Source organism: Bombina bombina, chromosome 2 (genome assembly GCF_027579735.1).
Source record: "Bombina bombina isolate aBomBom1 chromosome 2, aBomBom1.pri, whole genome shotgun sequence".
Lineage (NCBI taxonomy): Eukaryota > Metazoa > Chordata > Amphibia > Anura > Bombinatoridae > Bombina > Bombina bombina.
Genome location: NC_069500.1, coordinates 817,769,374 through 817,786,762, shown reverse-complemented (window position 1 = coordinate 817,786,762; position 17,389 = coordinate 817,769,374). Strand labels below are relative to the sequence as shown.

The 17,389-nt window shown below is 33.7% G+C and overlaps 1 protein-coding gene across 3 annotated transcripts in view; it reads left to right on the top strand.

Annotated features, from left to right (window-relative positions):
- Window positions 1-247: 247 nt before the first annotated feature.
- LOC128649677 (mucin-17-like) overlaps window positions 248-17,389 on the top strand; it is a 116,185-nt gene continuing 99,043 nt past the window's right edge. For 2 of the 3 annotated variants that reach the window (XM_053703067.1, XM_053703066.1), the window contains exon 1: window positions 249-599. In XM_053703067.1, the coding sequence (XP_053559042.1) occupies window positions 524-599 (76 nt within the window). In that variant the 5' untranslated portion in view covers window positions 249-523. Of the gene's footprint in view, window positions 600-17,389 lie in introns of all 3 variants that reach the window. The other variant, XM_053703068.1, reaches the window with a different exon arrangement.

Sequence of the window (17,389 nt, the reverse complement as noted above, 5' to 3'; positions counted from 1 at the left end):
GAATCAAGTAGTAAAAACATTTAACTTTGTGAAAATACCATTTATCTATATGGAATCAAATTTCAATTTCTCATTTAAATGAACATTGCATGTTAAACACATATATTCCAGAACTATTTAGACAGTTATAAAATGTATATTGTACCCTCCTCTAATACCATCCCTTGAAGATATTAGATCACAGGTGTGGTGTTTGAGATAAACAGAGAATAGTCAAGATTCCTGGGTGATCACTCAGCAACTGTACTACACAAGTCAGATATATTCTATTGCAGGATAACTAGTTATTTAAATTAGTCACCTGCTTGGTCATAGAGTTTCTCTCTAAAGCTCTTGGGCATTTTAGTGTCCCATAGAAGTGCTTCAAGCAGAGAGGAGTGTCATTCATACCTTGCACCAATAACTGAGCACAGGTGTTTTAAGCTACTGCAAGATTCATATATTCACTAGTATTCAGAAAAGCCAGAAGATCACTAGCTGTACCCATCTGAGCATTCTGTGGATCAAGACTAAATATACAGTGATGGATTGGAAGTTTTATATATGTCCGCCTAGACTATGGACTTTATTCCTGATAATTCTACTTTGCTACTGCAGAGGTATGAAAGAAAAATATATATTTTTTTTTTACTTTTTTACTCATTTTTTGGAAGATTAATCTTTGGGGAAATTTATTATTTAAAAAAAATAAATAAGAAAAATAATAATTATATATATACATTTTTTTTAAAAAATAGCTGTTTAGCCAACATATGTAAGAAAGATCCTGATGTTTCTGATGTTGGTAACTTAACAAATTACATAAATAATTAAATCATGGTGCAAAGTTAATTTTGAATTTGCAATTAATTTACAGTAACTATACTTTTAAAATGTGCACTTCTGATTTTATGCCTATACCTTTTAGTCTTCAGTCCAAATAAGATAATTATATCTAGTTATAATTTGTGTGAGAAATGTAAGAGATTATGAAGTAAAATAAAATACTTGCTAAAGGGAATAGTGATAATTAATATATTTTAAATGACAATAAGTGATGGATCATATATAGTGCTATCTATATGTGTGGACTGTATTGATACATATACTTTTCCTTCTATCTCTCTATGTATGTTTATATTAAACATATTTAAAACATAGATACATTTAGGTTTATTTACCCTGATTCACATACAATGTATTTTTTTATTGCTTTATCCCAATTTAATTTAAGCAAAACAGTGTTCTTTCTAGGAACATTTTAATACGCACCCCCAGCTGATTATACTGACCTGCAGTTAAAATTTAAGCCAAATGAACCTAAAATTAGCTAATATTAAAATGCTTAATTGTTTATTGCATTCATTATCATTAAACAAATTTGAGGTTAAATTATGAAATGAGTCTGTGCTTTCTATAGCAGAAAATATTATAACATTACAAAGTATTGCACTGCCCCACCTTGCTACTTCATAATGCCACTCAACTGGCCAAGTTTTCTGTGCTTTATTAGTGAGAAATTTGAGATATTTCAGGATAAGATAAAATGTTAAAGGTTAATATTGTCTTAAATGAAATGCAAATTCTACTTTTAATAGATCTTATCTCACACAGTAAGCACACAAATGTATTATTTTGATTTATTGGCAGTCTTGTTTTTTTTTTTTTTTTGCTTTTCAAATTAAAAGAAAAAAAAGTTTGTTTAGAGGTGGAAACTGGCTGTTATTTGGTCAATGTAGTTATACAAATACATTGTTTTCCGTTGTTGCATATTGTTATACATCATGCAGAAATATAGTGACAGTGATATATAGACAAGGTTAGTATTGTGTAAATAAGGCAGTAACACAAATACGCACCCTCACACACATCTCTCTATCTCTTTATATATGAATTTAGTTATGATTTATCTATCTATATGGGATTTCATGTCCCTTTAAGATTTTTTTAGACCTTAAAGGAAGATAAAGCACAATTTTTTTCTTTTATGATTCAGAACATGCAATTTTAAACAACTTTCTAATTTACTTCTATTATCAAATCTTTTTCGCTCTCTTGTTGAAAAGCAGGGAGTTAAACTCTAGAGTGTGCACTATATGACTAGCTGTTTTACAAAAAACGTTCCTGCCATATAGTGATCCAGACAATTATCTTCTTTGTACCATGGGAACAAAGCTAATTTGCTAATAGAAGTGAATTGCAAACATGTTTAAAATGGTCTGCTCTGTCTGAATCACAAAATACATTTTTGGGTTTCATATCCATTTAAATTGTAATGGAGGTCCCACTCCTTCACATCCACAGTCTGGGATAGCCAGATTAACAGCTCTCAAGGTAAAATTTGCCTTTCTAAAAAAAATTGTGATGGACTTATGGCTATAGGGTGACAAAGACTTATGGCTATAGGGTGACAAAGACTTATGGCTATAGGGTGACAAAGACTTATGGCTATAGGGTGACAAAGACTTATGGCTATAGGGTGACAAAGACTTATGGCTATAGGGTGACAAAGGGGCTGTAGGTCCAAGGTTCTGATCTGACATGAATATATGGCTAACATAATGAATGCAGAGCACTCTTTATTATTTGTTATGATTATTATATAAATATTTATTTTTTATTTCCAAACTTTATACAAAAGACAGAACTGGCAAAAATGGTCACATTCTAATATTACTTTGGCACAACACTGATAAAAGTTTTTTTTTACCTGTTTAACCTATATCATTTATATGATTAAGTGTCCGTGTGGAAGTGTTTATATAGGTGAGTCGACTAGATCTGCTAAAGACACGATCATAGAACACAAAAGTAACATACGAACTGGCAATTTAAAAGCCCCATTAGCAAATCATTTTTTGAAAGCTGGTCATTCGATCAGCCAATTAAAATTCCAAATCATTGATCATATAGATACTGCCCATAGAGGGGGTAACAGGGAACTTCAATTGAAACAGAGAGAATCCTTTTGGATCTATGAATTAGGATCCCTTGAACCAAAAGGCCTAAATAGAGATTGGGATCTAGCTGTATCTTTATAACCTTTATTTTAGATGTTAAAAGCTAAGATGAATGTCAGGGTAATTCTGCTCCTAGTCTGAATATGTTGCCTTATTATCTTTATTAAATATGACATGCATTTAATATGTTAAAAGATACTGATTGTATATTGTAACATTGGTAATGAAGGTGTTAATAGATAAAGTGAATTGTAGCGCCACCTTGTGGTGGTTAGATATATGTCACACTGTTTGATTTGTTTGGCATGGCATGAATAAGGGATAGCATCCCGAAACGTTGCTATTCTGCTTGTCTATGTAACTTTATATTAAAAGTTATTTGCTGTCACCTCAACTTTTGGTTCCTGTTATTGTTCTGGGGGCCTTGGTAGTGGCCCTGAAGTGACGTGCAATCTATCTTTTGAGTGCTGGGATTTATTGGATTTATTGATAAAAGGCTGCCACTGCCAGCCCTTGATATAGCCATCTGTAATCTTACTAATTGTATATCCATAAATCACATATAATTAAATATGTTTTTAATTTTTACAATGTTAACATTTATATTTGTTTCATTAAAAAAGTAACATTACAGGCAAAAAAAATATAATAAAGGTTTCAGGTCTTATATCTAATACAGAAGTATGTTTTTACCATTTATTGTATATGACCAACATACAGCCAGTCTATACATAGGCATGTGCAGAATGTGTACAATCCTAATGCAGATGGGCATTTTATTAGTGCAGGTCCCAGGACTATCCTATCTATCTATCTATCTATCTATCTATCTATCTATCAATCATCTATCTATCTATCTATCTATCTATCTATCTATCTATCTATCTATCTATCATCTATCTATCTATCTATCTATCTATCATCTATCTATCAATCATCTATCTATCGATCTATCTATCTATCTATCTATCTATCTACCCGTCTATCTATCTATCATCTATATATCCGTCTATCTATCTATCTATCTATCTATCTATCTCTATCATCTATCTATCTATCTATCTAGAATTTATCTATCATCTATCTATCCATCTATCTGTCTATCTATCTATCTATCTATCTATCTATCTATCTATCTATCATCTATTTATCTATATATCTATAATTTATCTATCTATCTATCTATCTATCTATCATCTGTTTATCTATCCAGCTATCTATCTATCTATCTATCTATCTATCTATCTATCTATCTATCTATCTATCATCTATTTATCTATCATCTATTTATCTATCCAGCTATCTGTCTAGCTATTTATATATATATCATCTATAATCTATCTATCTATCTATCTATCTATCTATCTATCTATCTATCTATCTATCTATCCTCAAAATCATTTTACAGAGCAGCATGTATATTATTACAATTGCTTACTACTGAGTTAGCTTTGGGGGGGCCCCAAAAAAAAAGTTTGCACCAGGGCCCTTTGCTAAATAGACCTGCTACTGTATAGACACACTTGATATAGATACAAAGATAACAACAAATAATATTCTTTCATCTCATGACCTCTTGTGTTAAAAATTTTAAGAAATGTCAAGATAACATCCTTTGTTGTATCCATGTAGATAGATCTCTATGATAAAAATACAGTGACGACAATGTGCTAAAAATAACTATGAGTTGTCACTTTGATGTAGGCAGTGCAGGATGCTTTTGTAATACGAATTGTGTGTAACAACCATTTGTGTATTCAGATACTAAACTGAACTCTTGTGCAATGCTGTGTGTCATTGATATTGCTTTGTGTTGTCTAAACAGTAGATTCTCATGTACCAAACAGCAGTATAGATTTTGTTTTATTAAGTGGACATTCTTTTGTAATAATGAAATCCTTTCAATAGTTTCCCTTATGAAGTCGATTACATTCTTTGAAAAAAATTAACGATTTTTCTACAGTATTGTGATTAACCCTTTTCTTCCGTGTGCATTGCAATGCTATACCTGAGCAGTACATGAACAGTGTTCAAATTAGGAGCAGCATAGTGCGCCTGGTGTATGTTTTAAAGGGACAGTTTACCTTCATTTTTTCTCCCCTTTAATTTTTTCCAAATGATCCATTTTAGCTGCTGTAGAGTATTATATTTTTGGAGGAAAGGAGATTTAATCTCCTGCAACGGAAACGTTTTTTCACTGTAAGAGCAATAAAATTTTGGAACTCATTACCAAAGGAGGTAGTGAATGCAAATACCCTAGATACATTTAAAAATTATTTGGATACATTTCTGTCTATAAACAAAATTCATGGATATGATTGTTAGTATTAAATGGGTCACCTTTTAGTGGGATTATTTAAACTTAACTGGAGCTTTTTGTATATATTTTAGATTTGTATAGGTTGAACTCGATGGACTTCGGTCTTTTTTCAACCTCATCTACTATGTTACTATGTTACTATGTTACTATGTTACAAATAGTTAATTTACCTTTATAACAGCAATTGAAATAGCTGATTTTGCCTGTGGTATCGCTACCTATACTGAACGTTTCTATACTTAAAGGGACACTGATCCCAATTTTTTTTTCTTTTGTGATTCAGATAGAGCATGCAATATTTAGCAACTTTCTAACTGACTCCTATTATCAAATTTTCTTCATTCTCTTGGTATCTTTATTTGAAAGGCAAAAATGTAAGTTTAGAGGGCGGCCCATTTTTGGTGAACAACCTGGGTTGTTCTTGCTGATTGGTGGATAAATTTACCCAACAATAAACAAGTGCTGTCCATGGTCTGAACCAAAAATTGTCTGGCTCCTTAGCTTAGATGCCTTCTTTTTCAAATAAAGATAGCAAGAGAACGAAGAAAAATTGATAATAGGAGTAAATTAAAAAAGTTGCTTAAAATTGCATGCTCTATCTGAATCACGAATGAAAAATGTTGGGTTCAGTGCCCCTTTAAGCATAGGCTAAAGAAAATAGAAGAAATGACACACCCAGCGGAGGTTAGGAGAGATAAGCAGTGATATGTTCATTTTGAATTGTTCTCTCTAAGTATTGGGCTTTGGTATACAGACAGAGATACAATAACAAAGCATGTGTGTACAGAAAGTGATAAAATAAAGATATCTGATTTCACTGCAAGCTAAACCCATTTTGATGGGTTGTGGTTTCAAAGAGCAAAACCTGCTACTTTATATATAAAGATAAACTCAAATGAATTGTATACTCTGCAGCTGGTATAACAATTAATTGAAAACACATTAAAGGGACAGTCTAGGCCAAAATAAACTTTCATCATTCAGATAGAGCATGTAATTTTAAACAATTTTCCAATTGACTTTTATCACCAATTTTGCTTTGTTCTCTTGGTATTCTTAGTTGAAAGCTTAACCTAGGAGGTTCATATGCTAATTTCTTAGACCTTGAAGCCCACCTCTTTCAGATTGCATTTTAACAGTTTTTCACCACTAGAGGGTGTTAGTTCACGTATTTCATATAGATAACTGTGCTCGTGCACAAGAAGTTATCTGGGAGCAGGCACTGATTGGCTAGACTGCAAGTCTATCAAAAGAACTGAAAAAGGGGCAGTTTGCAGAGGCTTAGATACAAGATAATCACAGAGGTTAAAAGTATATTATTATAACTGTGTTGGTTATGCAAAACTGGGAAATGGGTAATAAAGGGATTATCTATCTTTTAAAACAATAACAATTCTGGTGTAGACTGTCCCTTTAAGCGAAAACCAATTTTACAGTTCATTGTCCCTTCAAAAGAATGTTTTCCAACCTCAGTCCTCAGGACCTCAACAGGTCAGATTTTCATGATATCTGAACAAGAACATAGGTGAAATATTCATACTCTCATACAATTTTTTAATTATATATTTTTTTTCTCTGAGCCCTTGTGTAATGTATGCATATCCTCCACATACTTAAAGGGACAGTCTACTATAGAGTTTTTATTGTTTTAATAGATAGAAATCCCTTTCTTACCCATTCCCCAGTTTTGCATAACCAACACAGTTATATTAATACACTTTTAACCTCTGTGATTACCTTGTATCTAAGCCTCTACAGACTGATCACATGACTGACTATTTAAAATCTATTGAGTTGCATTTAGTACTGTGAAATTTAGAGGTTTAAAGGTTATAAAATGTATTAATCTAATAATGTTGGTTGTGCAAAGCTGGGGAATGGGTAGTAAAGCCACTTATTAATCTTCTTAATCAATAACAATTTTTGTGTAGACTGTCCCTTTAAAGTAGTTTTGTGAAACACACTGTTCTCAAGGTAAAAACTGCCTCTAGAGAATACCACAGTAGATTTATTAGAGAATTTCTCAAGCCCAGATACCTTTAGATAATTGTGCCAGTAATGACAAACAGACATTCATTACATATCAAAATGATCTAATAAATTTGAACATTTTATTAACATACTTCAATATCTTTTGAAAGCAACATACTTGGTAGTGTTGAAAATAGCTTATCAAAGAAAGTAATTTTGTAAACATGCTTTACATATGCGTTTAATAAAATATGCTTCTTTTTAAGTAAATTATATGCGTTCTCCTTGGAGCTTATACATTTCAGTTAACCCTTTGGTGATATGAAAGTTACGATTTAAACAGTTAAAGGGACATGAAACCCCAAAATGTTACTTTGTGATTCATACAGAGCATAGTATTTTTAAAAAGTTTCCAATTTACTTCTATTATCAAATTAGCTTTGTTCCCATTGTATTCTTTGTTGAAGAGATACCTAGATGTGTGTCTGGAGCACTGCATGCAGGAATTAGTGCTGCCATTTAGTGCTCTTGCAAATGGATACCATTTTTGCAAAACCGCTGCCATATACGTCCCTGCTTTTCAACAAAAGATACCAAAAGCACAAAAATAAATTTTAAGAAATGTATATTAAAAAGTTGTTTAAAATTGTATGCTCTATCTGAATCATGAATGAAAAATGTTGGGTTTCATGTCCCTTTAAAGTAAATCTGCACACATTAATCACACACAAGGCTGAGCTACAGATCAGCCAAAACAGATAAATCCTTTACAATCTGACTATTTATAAGTACTTGAGAGCTGAGGGAGTGCTGGCTTTCAAATATGGTGGCACCTGCACTGGCTATGAACTATGGAAGTATGTGTGGAAAATGATTATTAACAAGTAACTTTAAAGGGAAGGGCATTCTCTTAAAGCTGCATTTCATAAAACACATTGACATGCATTTTCTATGATGATGATATTAATTTGTTGTTGTTTTTTTAAAACTGACCTAAAAGGACCAGTAAATACAGTAGATTTGCATAATTAACAAATGCACAATAAAAAGACAATGCAATAGCACTTAGGGGTAGATTTATCAACTGTTGGGTGGACATGATCAGCTGTAGCGGATCATGTCCGCCCGACATCGATAAATGCAGACAGCATACGCTGTCAGCATTTATCATTGCACAAGCATTTCTGGTCAATCGGCCGCTAGCAGGGGCTGTCAATCATTCTGATTGTATCAAAAAGTGCACCTATAAAAAGACTGTGCATATTTTGTTAATGCAAGTATATTGGAAAGTTGTTTAATATTGCCTGCTCTATCTGAATCACGAAAGTTTAATTTTGACTTGAGTGTCCCTTTAAAACTTTTTTTCAAGAAGAAGGCAGTTGCAGTGTGCAGGTTTTGAAAACTTTTTAAAAAATTAATATTATTAATCTTTTTAGCGATATACTCCGACTTTGCCGCTTTTGAATTTCACAGCTAAATAGTGACATCTAGCGGTGACCTGCTATTTAGCTGTGAAAATAAAAAAAATTGGAGCGAAAATTAATTAAGACTCGCCGGCCGCACCAGTTTAACATTTAAAGGACTGGAAAAGGTTAATTGAAAAACATCTATACCTGTATATGCCTGTATAGAAATCATGTTCAATTGCTAATGCCTTAGTGACAGATATGTAAACAAATTTGTTGTTTTAGAAATAATATCTGCAGAGGTGTATTAGTGGATTATTGAAAACTGAATACAAACTGCACCCTGAGGCTTTATTAATGACATCATACATTACATCATCATTAATTGGATTGTTTATGACCTCATCAAGCACAATCAGTGGCTTCACCAATAATGGGCCAGATATTGAATGGAGCGCAAAATTGCGCTTTTGCGAGCGCAATATTTGTGCTCCACTCTCAATACCAGCGAGCTTGTGGTAGCATTAACCAGCTACTTGTAATGGTTATTTAACGTGCTCCTGTAAACGGGCAAATAGTATATTATCACTGGTACTGAAGTAGAACACTTCGCTAATGCTCTTTATCTCAAGTACATGAGCAAAACATCACAAAAGATTATGTTACTTGGAGACAATATTTATTGTGAAGACAAAACACTGCGCTGCTGATCAAATACCTGTGATGCACGTTGGTTCAACTCAAGATACCACAATGCACTGCACTTGAACCAAACTGCAGAGACAGTCATTATAAGAAACATTGTTTTAATTCTGCTAATATAGCAAACAGAATATTTGTAACTCTGTTGTAATGCAGTAGTTAGGTGTATATACAAACATTATACAAAGATATACAAAGATTTCTCTGCAGTGCAAATATTTTTGTTGTGCAGTACATTAGACTGATTTCTAAAATATTCATGCAGATCTCCGATTAAAATTTGAGCAGATATTTTATTATATTTGAAGCACAAAACAATGTTCCCAAATCGTACATCTTGTATTCACATTCACTCTGCAAGAATTGGATTTATCTAGAATATTTTTGAGAGGGATGTGTCAAAATTTGCTATGATCTAAAAATTTTCAAATACATTATTTTTAATTTTAAAGTGAAATAAAATAAAACATTAAGGGCTAGATTACAAGCGGCGTGCTAATGATAGCGTGCGCACGATAACCAAGTTTGCATGACCGCGCTACCATTAGCCTGCAACTTTGATATTACAAGTCCATAATAAAGCACATTAACCAGAAAAGGGTTAAGGTGCCTAACTTCGCTGAGCACAGCCTATCCATTCAATAGATATCGCGACTGCGCTAATTTGCATTGGTATTACAAAGTTGAAAGTTATAGTTTGTGCTTGAGCAAAAGCCAAAACTGTGTTAAAATATTTACAGCAACTTGAGACCTGGGGGCCTATCTATTAAGCTCCAAATGGAGCTTGAGGCCCCGTGTTTCTGGCGAGCCTGTAGGCTCGCCAGAAACAGCAGTTATGAAGCAGCGGTCTAAAGACCGCTGTTCCATAACCCTGTCCGCCTGCTCTGTGCAGGCGGACAGGAATCGCCGGAATTCAACCTGATCGAGTACGATCGGGTTGATTGACACCCCCTGCTGGTGGCTGATTGGCCGCGAGTCTACAGGGGGCGGCGTTGCACCAGCAGATCACAAGAGCTGCTGGTGCAATGCTGAATACGGAGAGCGTATTGCTCTCCGCATTCAGCGAGGTCTTGCGGACCTGATCCGCAGTGTCGGATCAGGTCCGCAAGACCTTTCTTAAATAGGCCTCCTGAAGTAAACTGCAAGGACTAAAAAAAAAGTTGCACAAAACTCATCACAAACACATTAAATAAAGTATTAGACACATAGATACACTTTTTAATAAAAATATATAATTTTAATATTGATAAATATGTTTTAAAATAGTTAAAAAGGGATATGGTACATGGCAAGGTGTTTGACTGGACAGGTCTCCAATGTATATAGATATGTCTAAATATCTGTGTGTATATATGTATGTGTGTGTGTACATATGTCTATATAAGTGTATACATGTCTATATAAGTGTATACATATGTATTTATGTGTGTATATGTGTAAATATGTATGTGCACACATACATACATATATGCACATAAATAGATTTATACACTTATAGACATGAAACATGCAATATCATCGAGTATATATTCATATAGATATATAGGTATAGATATATATTAAATATATATATATATATCTATACTATAATTGCGTTTGTAACGCGTCCGTCGGGGTGTGTCGCCAGTTGCACACACGCATCCTTAAAAGAATGGTGGCTGCGCCAGGCAGCCAAAAGAATGTTGGCTGCACATGCAGCCAAAAGAATCCACCTGGATGCAGCGTAGGCAAACGAAGCCTTAAAAAAAAAAAAACAAGCAACCGTCCACATGAAATAACTAAAAAACACGTAACCTCCCATAAGAAATAAAAAAATTAAAAGAAGAACCACCCGGCATGAAGTATTAAGAAAAAAAAACTAACCGCCCGCACAAAGTATAAAAAAAATAAAACTAACCGCCCGCACAAAGTATTTAAAAAAAAAACTAACCACCCACACGAAGAATTAAGAAAAAAAAAAACATAACCGCCCGTACTAAGTATAAACAAAAACACTAACCCTTAAATCGCTAAACTCCCACAACAGAAACTATCTAACCCTTACACCGCCAAACCCCCACAACGCCAACTAAATAAATTACAATATTAACCCCTAAACCGCCAAACCCTACAACGCCAACTAACTAATTATACTACTAACACCCCCTAAATTAACCCCAGTTACTACTAGATTACACTTAAAATAAAAAATCCTAACATTAAATTACAAAACATTTATCTAACATTACAAAAAATAAAAAAGTCTAACATTACAGAAAAAAATAAACAAAAATTATCAAAATATTTTTTAAACCTAATCCCTATGAAAATAACCCCCCAAAAAAACCACCCCCAATCTAAACTAAACTACCAATAGCCCTTAAAAGGCCTGAAATTAGCTTACATTGGACTTTCTCTCTCACACTAACTTTTTAATTTCAACTTTTAATACGCGCACTTACCACTTTGAGTATAGTTAGCACGCAAGCAAAATATATATATATAGTGTGCCCCGTGTAATCTGGTCATAAATGTACTTAATATAGCATAAATTCATAATAAAACAACTAAGCATTTTTTGGTTGCCTATAAGTGAACTGCCTGCAAGTTTGTGTCATTGAATTACACCCCAATACAATTTTTTTTGTAACTGTTACAGATATTATCAAGCCTGTCACAAGTAAGATGCAGTGTTTTCTAACAAAAAACAACAAACCCCCCACTAGTGTATACAAAGATTGATAGGTGATAAGTAATTAGATAGATAGATCAGTGATAGGTAATTAGATAGATAGAATGTGCTTAAGAATGATGTGTTTATAAAATATTGCTTAGCTACACCAGCTTTAACTCTGCATATGGGCTCTGAGTTCAGAGATGCTTTCTGTAGATTTAAGGCCATTTACTGGATACCAAATATTAAATCCTTCATTAAAGCACTTTACCTGCAAAGCATTTAGAAATCTCTGAGACTCTTCTTCAGTCTTTACCAATTCCCTCCCAGAAGCATCTCAGCAACCCTTGAGACAGGAAAAGTTACATTTTTTTCAAACCCTTTTTTTTTGTAAATGCTTTATTCTTTGTAAGCTTTGGTCTAAATTACATTAGTGATGGACAAATTGAGCTGCAACAAAATTTATTATGTGTATCAACTTCTTTTGATTATTTTAATCACAAATGACCTGCACAATTGTTAGCGACAGCATGCTAAGTTGACAAGATATAGCAACTCCATATGGCAGGTTGCTAGGTTCAACCAGGTATGTTGTCCAGCTGTTCCTCACAAAAGTACTGGACAACTTGCAAGCAACCAGGGTAGGGAGGTATGTTGGTAGGTGGGTCTTGCAAAGGTCCATCCCCAAAGATTCTCTCTTAGTCCCTGATTATTAAAGGGAAAGTCTACACCAAATTGTTTATTGTTTAAAAGATAGATAATCCCTTTATTACCCATTCTCCAGTTTTGCACAGCCAACACGGTTATATTAATATTATTTCTACATCTGTGATTACCTAGTATATAAGTCTCTTAAGACTACCCTCTTATTTCAGTTCTTTTGGCAGACTTGCATTTTAGCCAATCAGTGCCCTCTTGTAAATAACTTTACAGGAGTGAGCAAAATGTTACTTATATGACACACAGGAACTAGCCTGTCTAGCTGTGAAAAACTGTCAAAATGCACTGAGATAAAAGGCGGCCTTCAAGGACTTACAAATTAGCCTATGAGCCTACCTAGGTTTAGCTCTCAACAAAGAACACCAAGAGAACAAAGCAAATTTGATGATAAAAGTAAAATGGAAAGTTGTTTAAAATTGCTCTATCTGCATCATGATATTTTAATTTTTACTTGACTGTCCCTTTAAAACTTTGGTAGGTCAAACATGAAAAACCACTTGCAGTGGCTGCCCTCAGGGAAATACTTTTTTTGAGAACTGTGTGTTTATTGAAAGTTTTACGTTTACATTAATTACATAAGATATGTATTAGAACAAAAAGAAAAAGTTAAATAAATGAGTTCAAGTGGACATATCATAACACAATTTCCTAACATGAAGAAGTATGGATGAACATAAAATAATTATATGACATTTATTATTAGCGATAAAACTGATAAATATTAACCAAAGGGTTGAAACTTCTTAGCCATCTCTATAAAATAAGGATATTTTACACTTAATAGATCATATAGACTTGTTCTCATGGAATTCTATACAAAAGGGGCTGTCCTTGCGAGTGGTAAGATGTCACCAATAGAAAGGATTGGAGCTCGCTTAGGGTAATGTGTTTTGCATATTTTGACACAATGCACCTGCACAATTTCAACATGAATTTGATTTTTTTCCATAAAAAACTATTTTTGCAGAACAATTTTTTTTCAATATTTTTACATTTTGGGAGTCCTATTGTAATGTATGCATCTCCTTTACATACTTAAAGGTACACAAAACCCAAGTTTTTTTCTTTCATGATTCAGATAGGGCATGCCATTTTAAGCAACTTTCTAATTTACTCCTATTAACAATTTTTCTTCATTATCTTGGTATCTTTATTTGAAAAGCAGGAATATAAGCTTAGGAGCCGGGCCATTTTGGTTCAGAACCTGGGTAAAGCTTGCTGATTGATGGCTAAATTAACCCTTATATGTGACCCAGTCCTAATAACCATTAACCTTAATTAGTGACCACACCAATATCCCCTAACTTCCAAAGGTCCCCCATCAGTAACCCAGCCATCTACAATGATAATCAGCCACACATGTTTCCTCCCAACCATAAATACACTCTTTAGCGAAAAACAAAACTCCAAAATTACCCACCATGCATTGGTTGCTCCCTGGTACATGAAACCCTAACTAAAATGCAAACCAGCCCTCCAAATGAACCATTTGTGTATATAAACAAATCTAATAATGTATTTCTAAAATAATGACTCATTTTGGACTTTTTATGATTTGCATGCCGCAAGCAAAATCCTTAATGACAAGAAACCAGAGTTCTCAGTAGCTTTGGGCATTAAGACATTGCAAAACAAATAAGGTGTCTTTAAAACAACAATGGCAAGAACTTATGTGAAGGACTGTTAATCCCTAATTTACTATCTAAGGCAGGCTTGAGCTTGTGCAAGTATGAGCTTGTGAGTCAGTAATGCTCATAGATTGTTCTTTGAGGTGTTAGTATGCTGGAACAGTTGGTGTTGAAAATTGTAGTTATATCTATATTCTTTTTATATTTAGGTTTTTGATGTCAAATGCTGGTAGCAGGATGAAATACATATCATATATTTTGCATTGCATGTTGCACTTTTAAAACCTTTTCCTATTACTTCATAATATACATTTCATATCCTATATCTCTTGCAAATTTCTTCATATATAGCATCTCTCTCATAACTTCTCTACCCACCCCCATTGCTATATATAACTTCTCTCTAGAAGTCCTCCTATTTCTTTTTAAAACTTTTTACCTTTCTTTATATAACTTCCTATAGCTTTCCCTATAATTCTAACTTTAACACCACTTTTAATCTGTTATCTTTCCTAAATGTGTCCAATTCCTCCTCTGTATGTAAGAGACATTTTGGCAATATAAATATATATATTACAGAAGAAACCTCTATACCTATTTGAATAGGTCCATGAGATGTCATTAATCTAAAAATGACCTTATGCATATCCAGTTTTATTTGTCATATTGTTTTTATTCAATTATTTAATCTATTCCAATCTTGAACTGTTTGCTGTGTAAAGACATTGAGCTAGATTGTTTCTAACCAGCTAATATTAGCAATAGTTTTACAATAATGTTACAGAAATGTCGTCAGCAGCTCAGACACAAGCAGCGCGGCAGCTCCCATATAACAGTGGTAGATATTACATTTTATGGTTGCTAGTATGACATAATAATTATAGTATTCTATCCAATGCAGAGGCTCCTGTTCACCCTAAGTTCTAAAAACAGTTGTACAGTTGTTTTATTCACTGTACCTGACTTTTTGAAAATAAATTATTCTCTATTTTGATAACCCCAACACAGGTTAATTCTAAACACTGATCATCTGACCCCTCTAAATCTAAATAATCCTAACTGCGACATATTATTCATCAGATTACCTTAACGTGATGGGAAACTTTTCTCTTTATAAAAACATATGGAATGTTAGTGATATTTTAGATGGAGTTTAATTAATCAGTTGTAATGAAGATGCTCTATAACTTTTTAACATACATATGAAATTCAAATGCCATGTGCTCCACCGCCCCCTTGTTCTCCAATCAGTGCTCTAGCTACAAAAAAGTGCCATATGGGTAGAGCGCTGATTGGAGAACAATTCAAACCTTCAGCTCACAAAAAAAAATTACTTTTGAAGGGGGAGGCGGAGCACAGGGAATTTGAATTTCATATTTATGTTAAAAAGTAAGTTATAGCTCATCTTTGTTACAACTAATGAATTAAATTCCATCTTAAATATCACTGACATTACGGATCTGTTTTTATAAAGGGGAAAGTTTACCATCACTTTAAGTCAACCTGAACCTTCCATAATAGCTGTCCCAATAGACCCCCGGTAATTAACCATAATTGAGACTCTTATACACCAAACACCCCATACATAATGTCCTCCAACAATCTCTTTTTTCCATTGGTAATACACCCCAACATTTTAGTCTTCAAGGTTAAAAGAAACAACAACAACAACAAAAACAACTTACAAAAAAAATCTCTTTATACTTGTCATTCCTGTCTTTTAGGCTCTTCCACCTATCAGCTGGTAGGTCCTCATCTTGAATATCCTTGCAGTTCTCTGAATTGTCTAAGGGTTCCTCCTCGATATTGATTGCCTATTTATGTTAGCTAAATTGTGAAAGAATAGGCTACTTTTCAAAATTAAACCCACCCACTAAATGCTGATGTCCCTGTACCACACAACACTTTAACCCTAACTGCAATGTCCTGACCCCCCAAAGCAAAAAAAAAATAACTTGACACTGTCCCAATCCCCACCATGTACTTTTACACTAACCACATTGTTTTGATTGGTAATCACTTACAAAGTCTAGATCCCCCATCTTAATTAAACCTATTACTTCCCCCTACTGCAGTTGCTAGTAATGGCTGACCTTATCCCCCAATCATGCTTAAATCAACTATGGTCTCTCCATAAAAACTCCCCCTTTAAACTAGCCCCAGCACCACAGAGCAGAATTAAATTAAACCCCATAAACTGCCTCCCATTTATAACATCCACCTACACTACTACCTACTCTGTTGTTAATAAACCACCTAAAACCAAACCTTTCATAAACCTCTTCATTCTCTTGGTATCTTTATTTGAATGTAAGCGTAGGAGCCAGCCCATTTTTGGTTCAGCACCTGGGTAGCTCTTGCTGATTGGTGGCTACATTTAGACACCAATCAGAAAGTGCTACCCAGGTGCTAAACCAAAAATGGGCCGGCTCCTATGCTTATATTCCTGTTTTTTCAAATAAAAATACCAAGAGAAGGAAGAAAAATTGATAATAGGAGTAAATTAGAAAGTTGCTTAAAATTGCATACTCAATCTGAATAATAAAAGCTTAATTTTGACCACTTTGTGGTCACCAGCCAAACAGTCTTTTTTCACTGTTTTTCTTTGTAAGAAAAAGGGTACATTTAATATAACTTATCAAGGTAAGATAAAGTTGGAGGCAATACATTTAGGGCTCGTTTCCATTGAGTCGTTAAAAATGGAGCCGTTAGCTACCAAAGTGGCTGACAGCTAAAAGTAATTTACGTCTCCATTTTAGTACCAGGTTTCCATTAAAATATTTTGTGCATTGCGTGCAGTCGCTCTTTTCGTGTAGCTATAAGTTAACGTTGTGTTAACGCTTCCATCTGACATCGGATTTCTTGAAAATCAATTAGTTGCTAAGGTAACCCGACCTTACGCTATAGAATTTACGTAACATCTGTGCTCCTTTCCTGTGATCACCTCTCAAGAACAATAAAGATACACTTATTCATAATACATATTTTTAACAATAATCAAATACTATTTTTTTATATAATTATATTTACCACTTCATAAATGTAAGTAA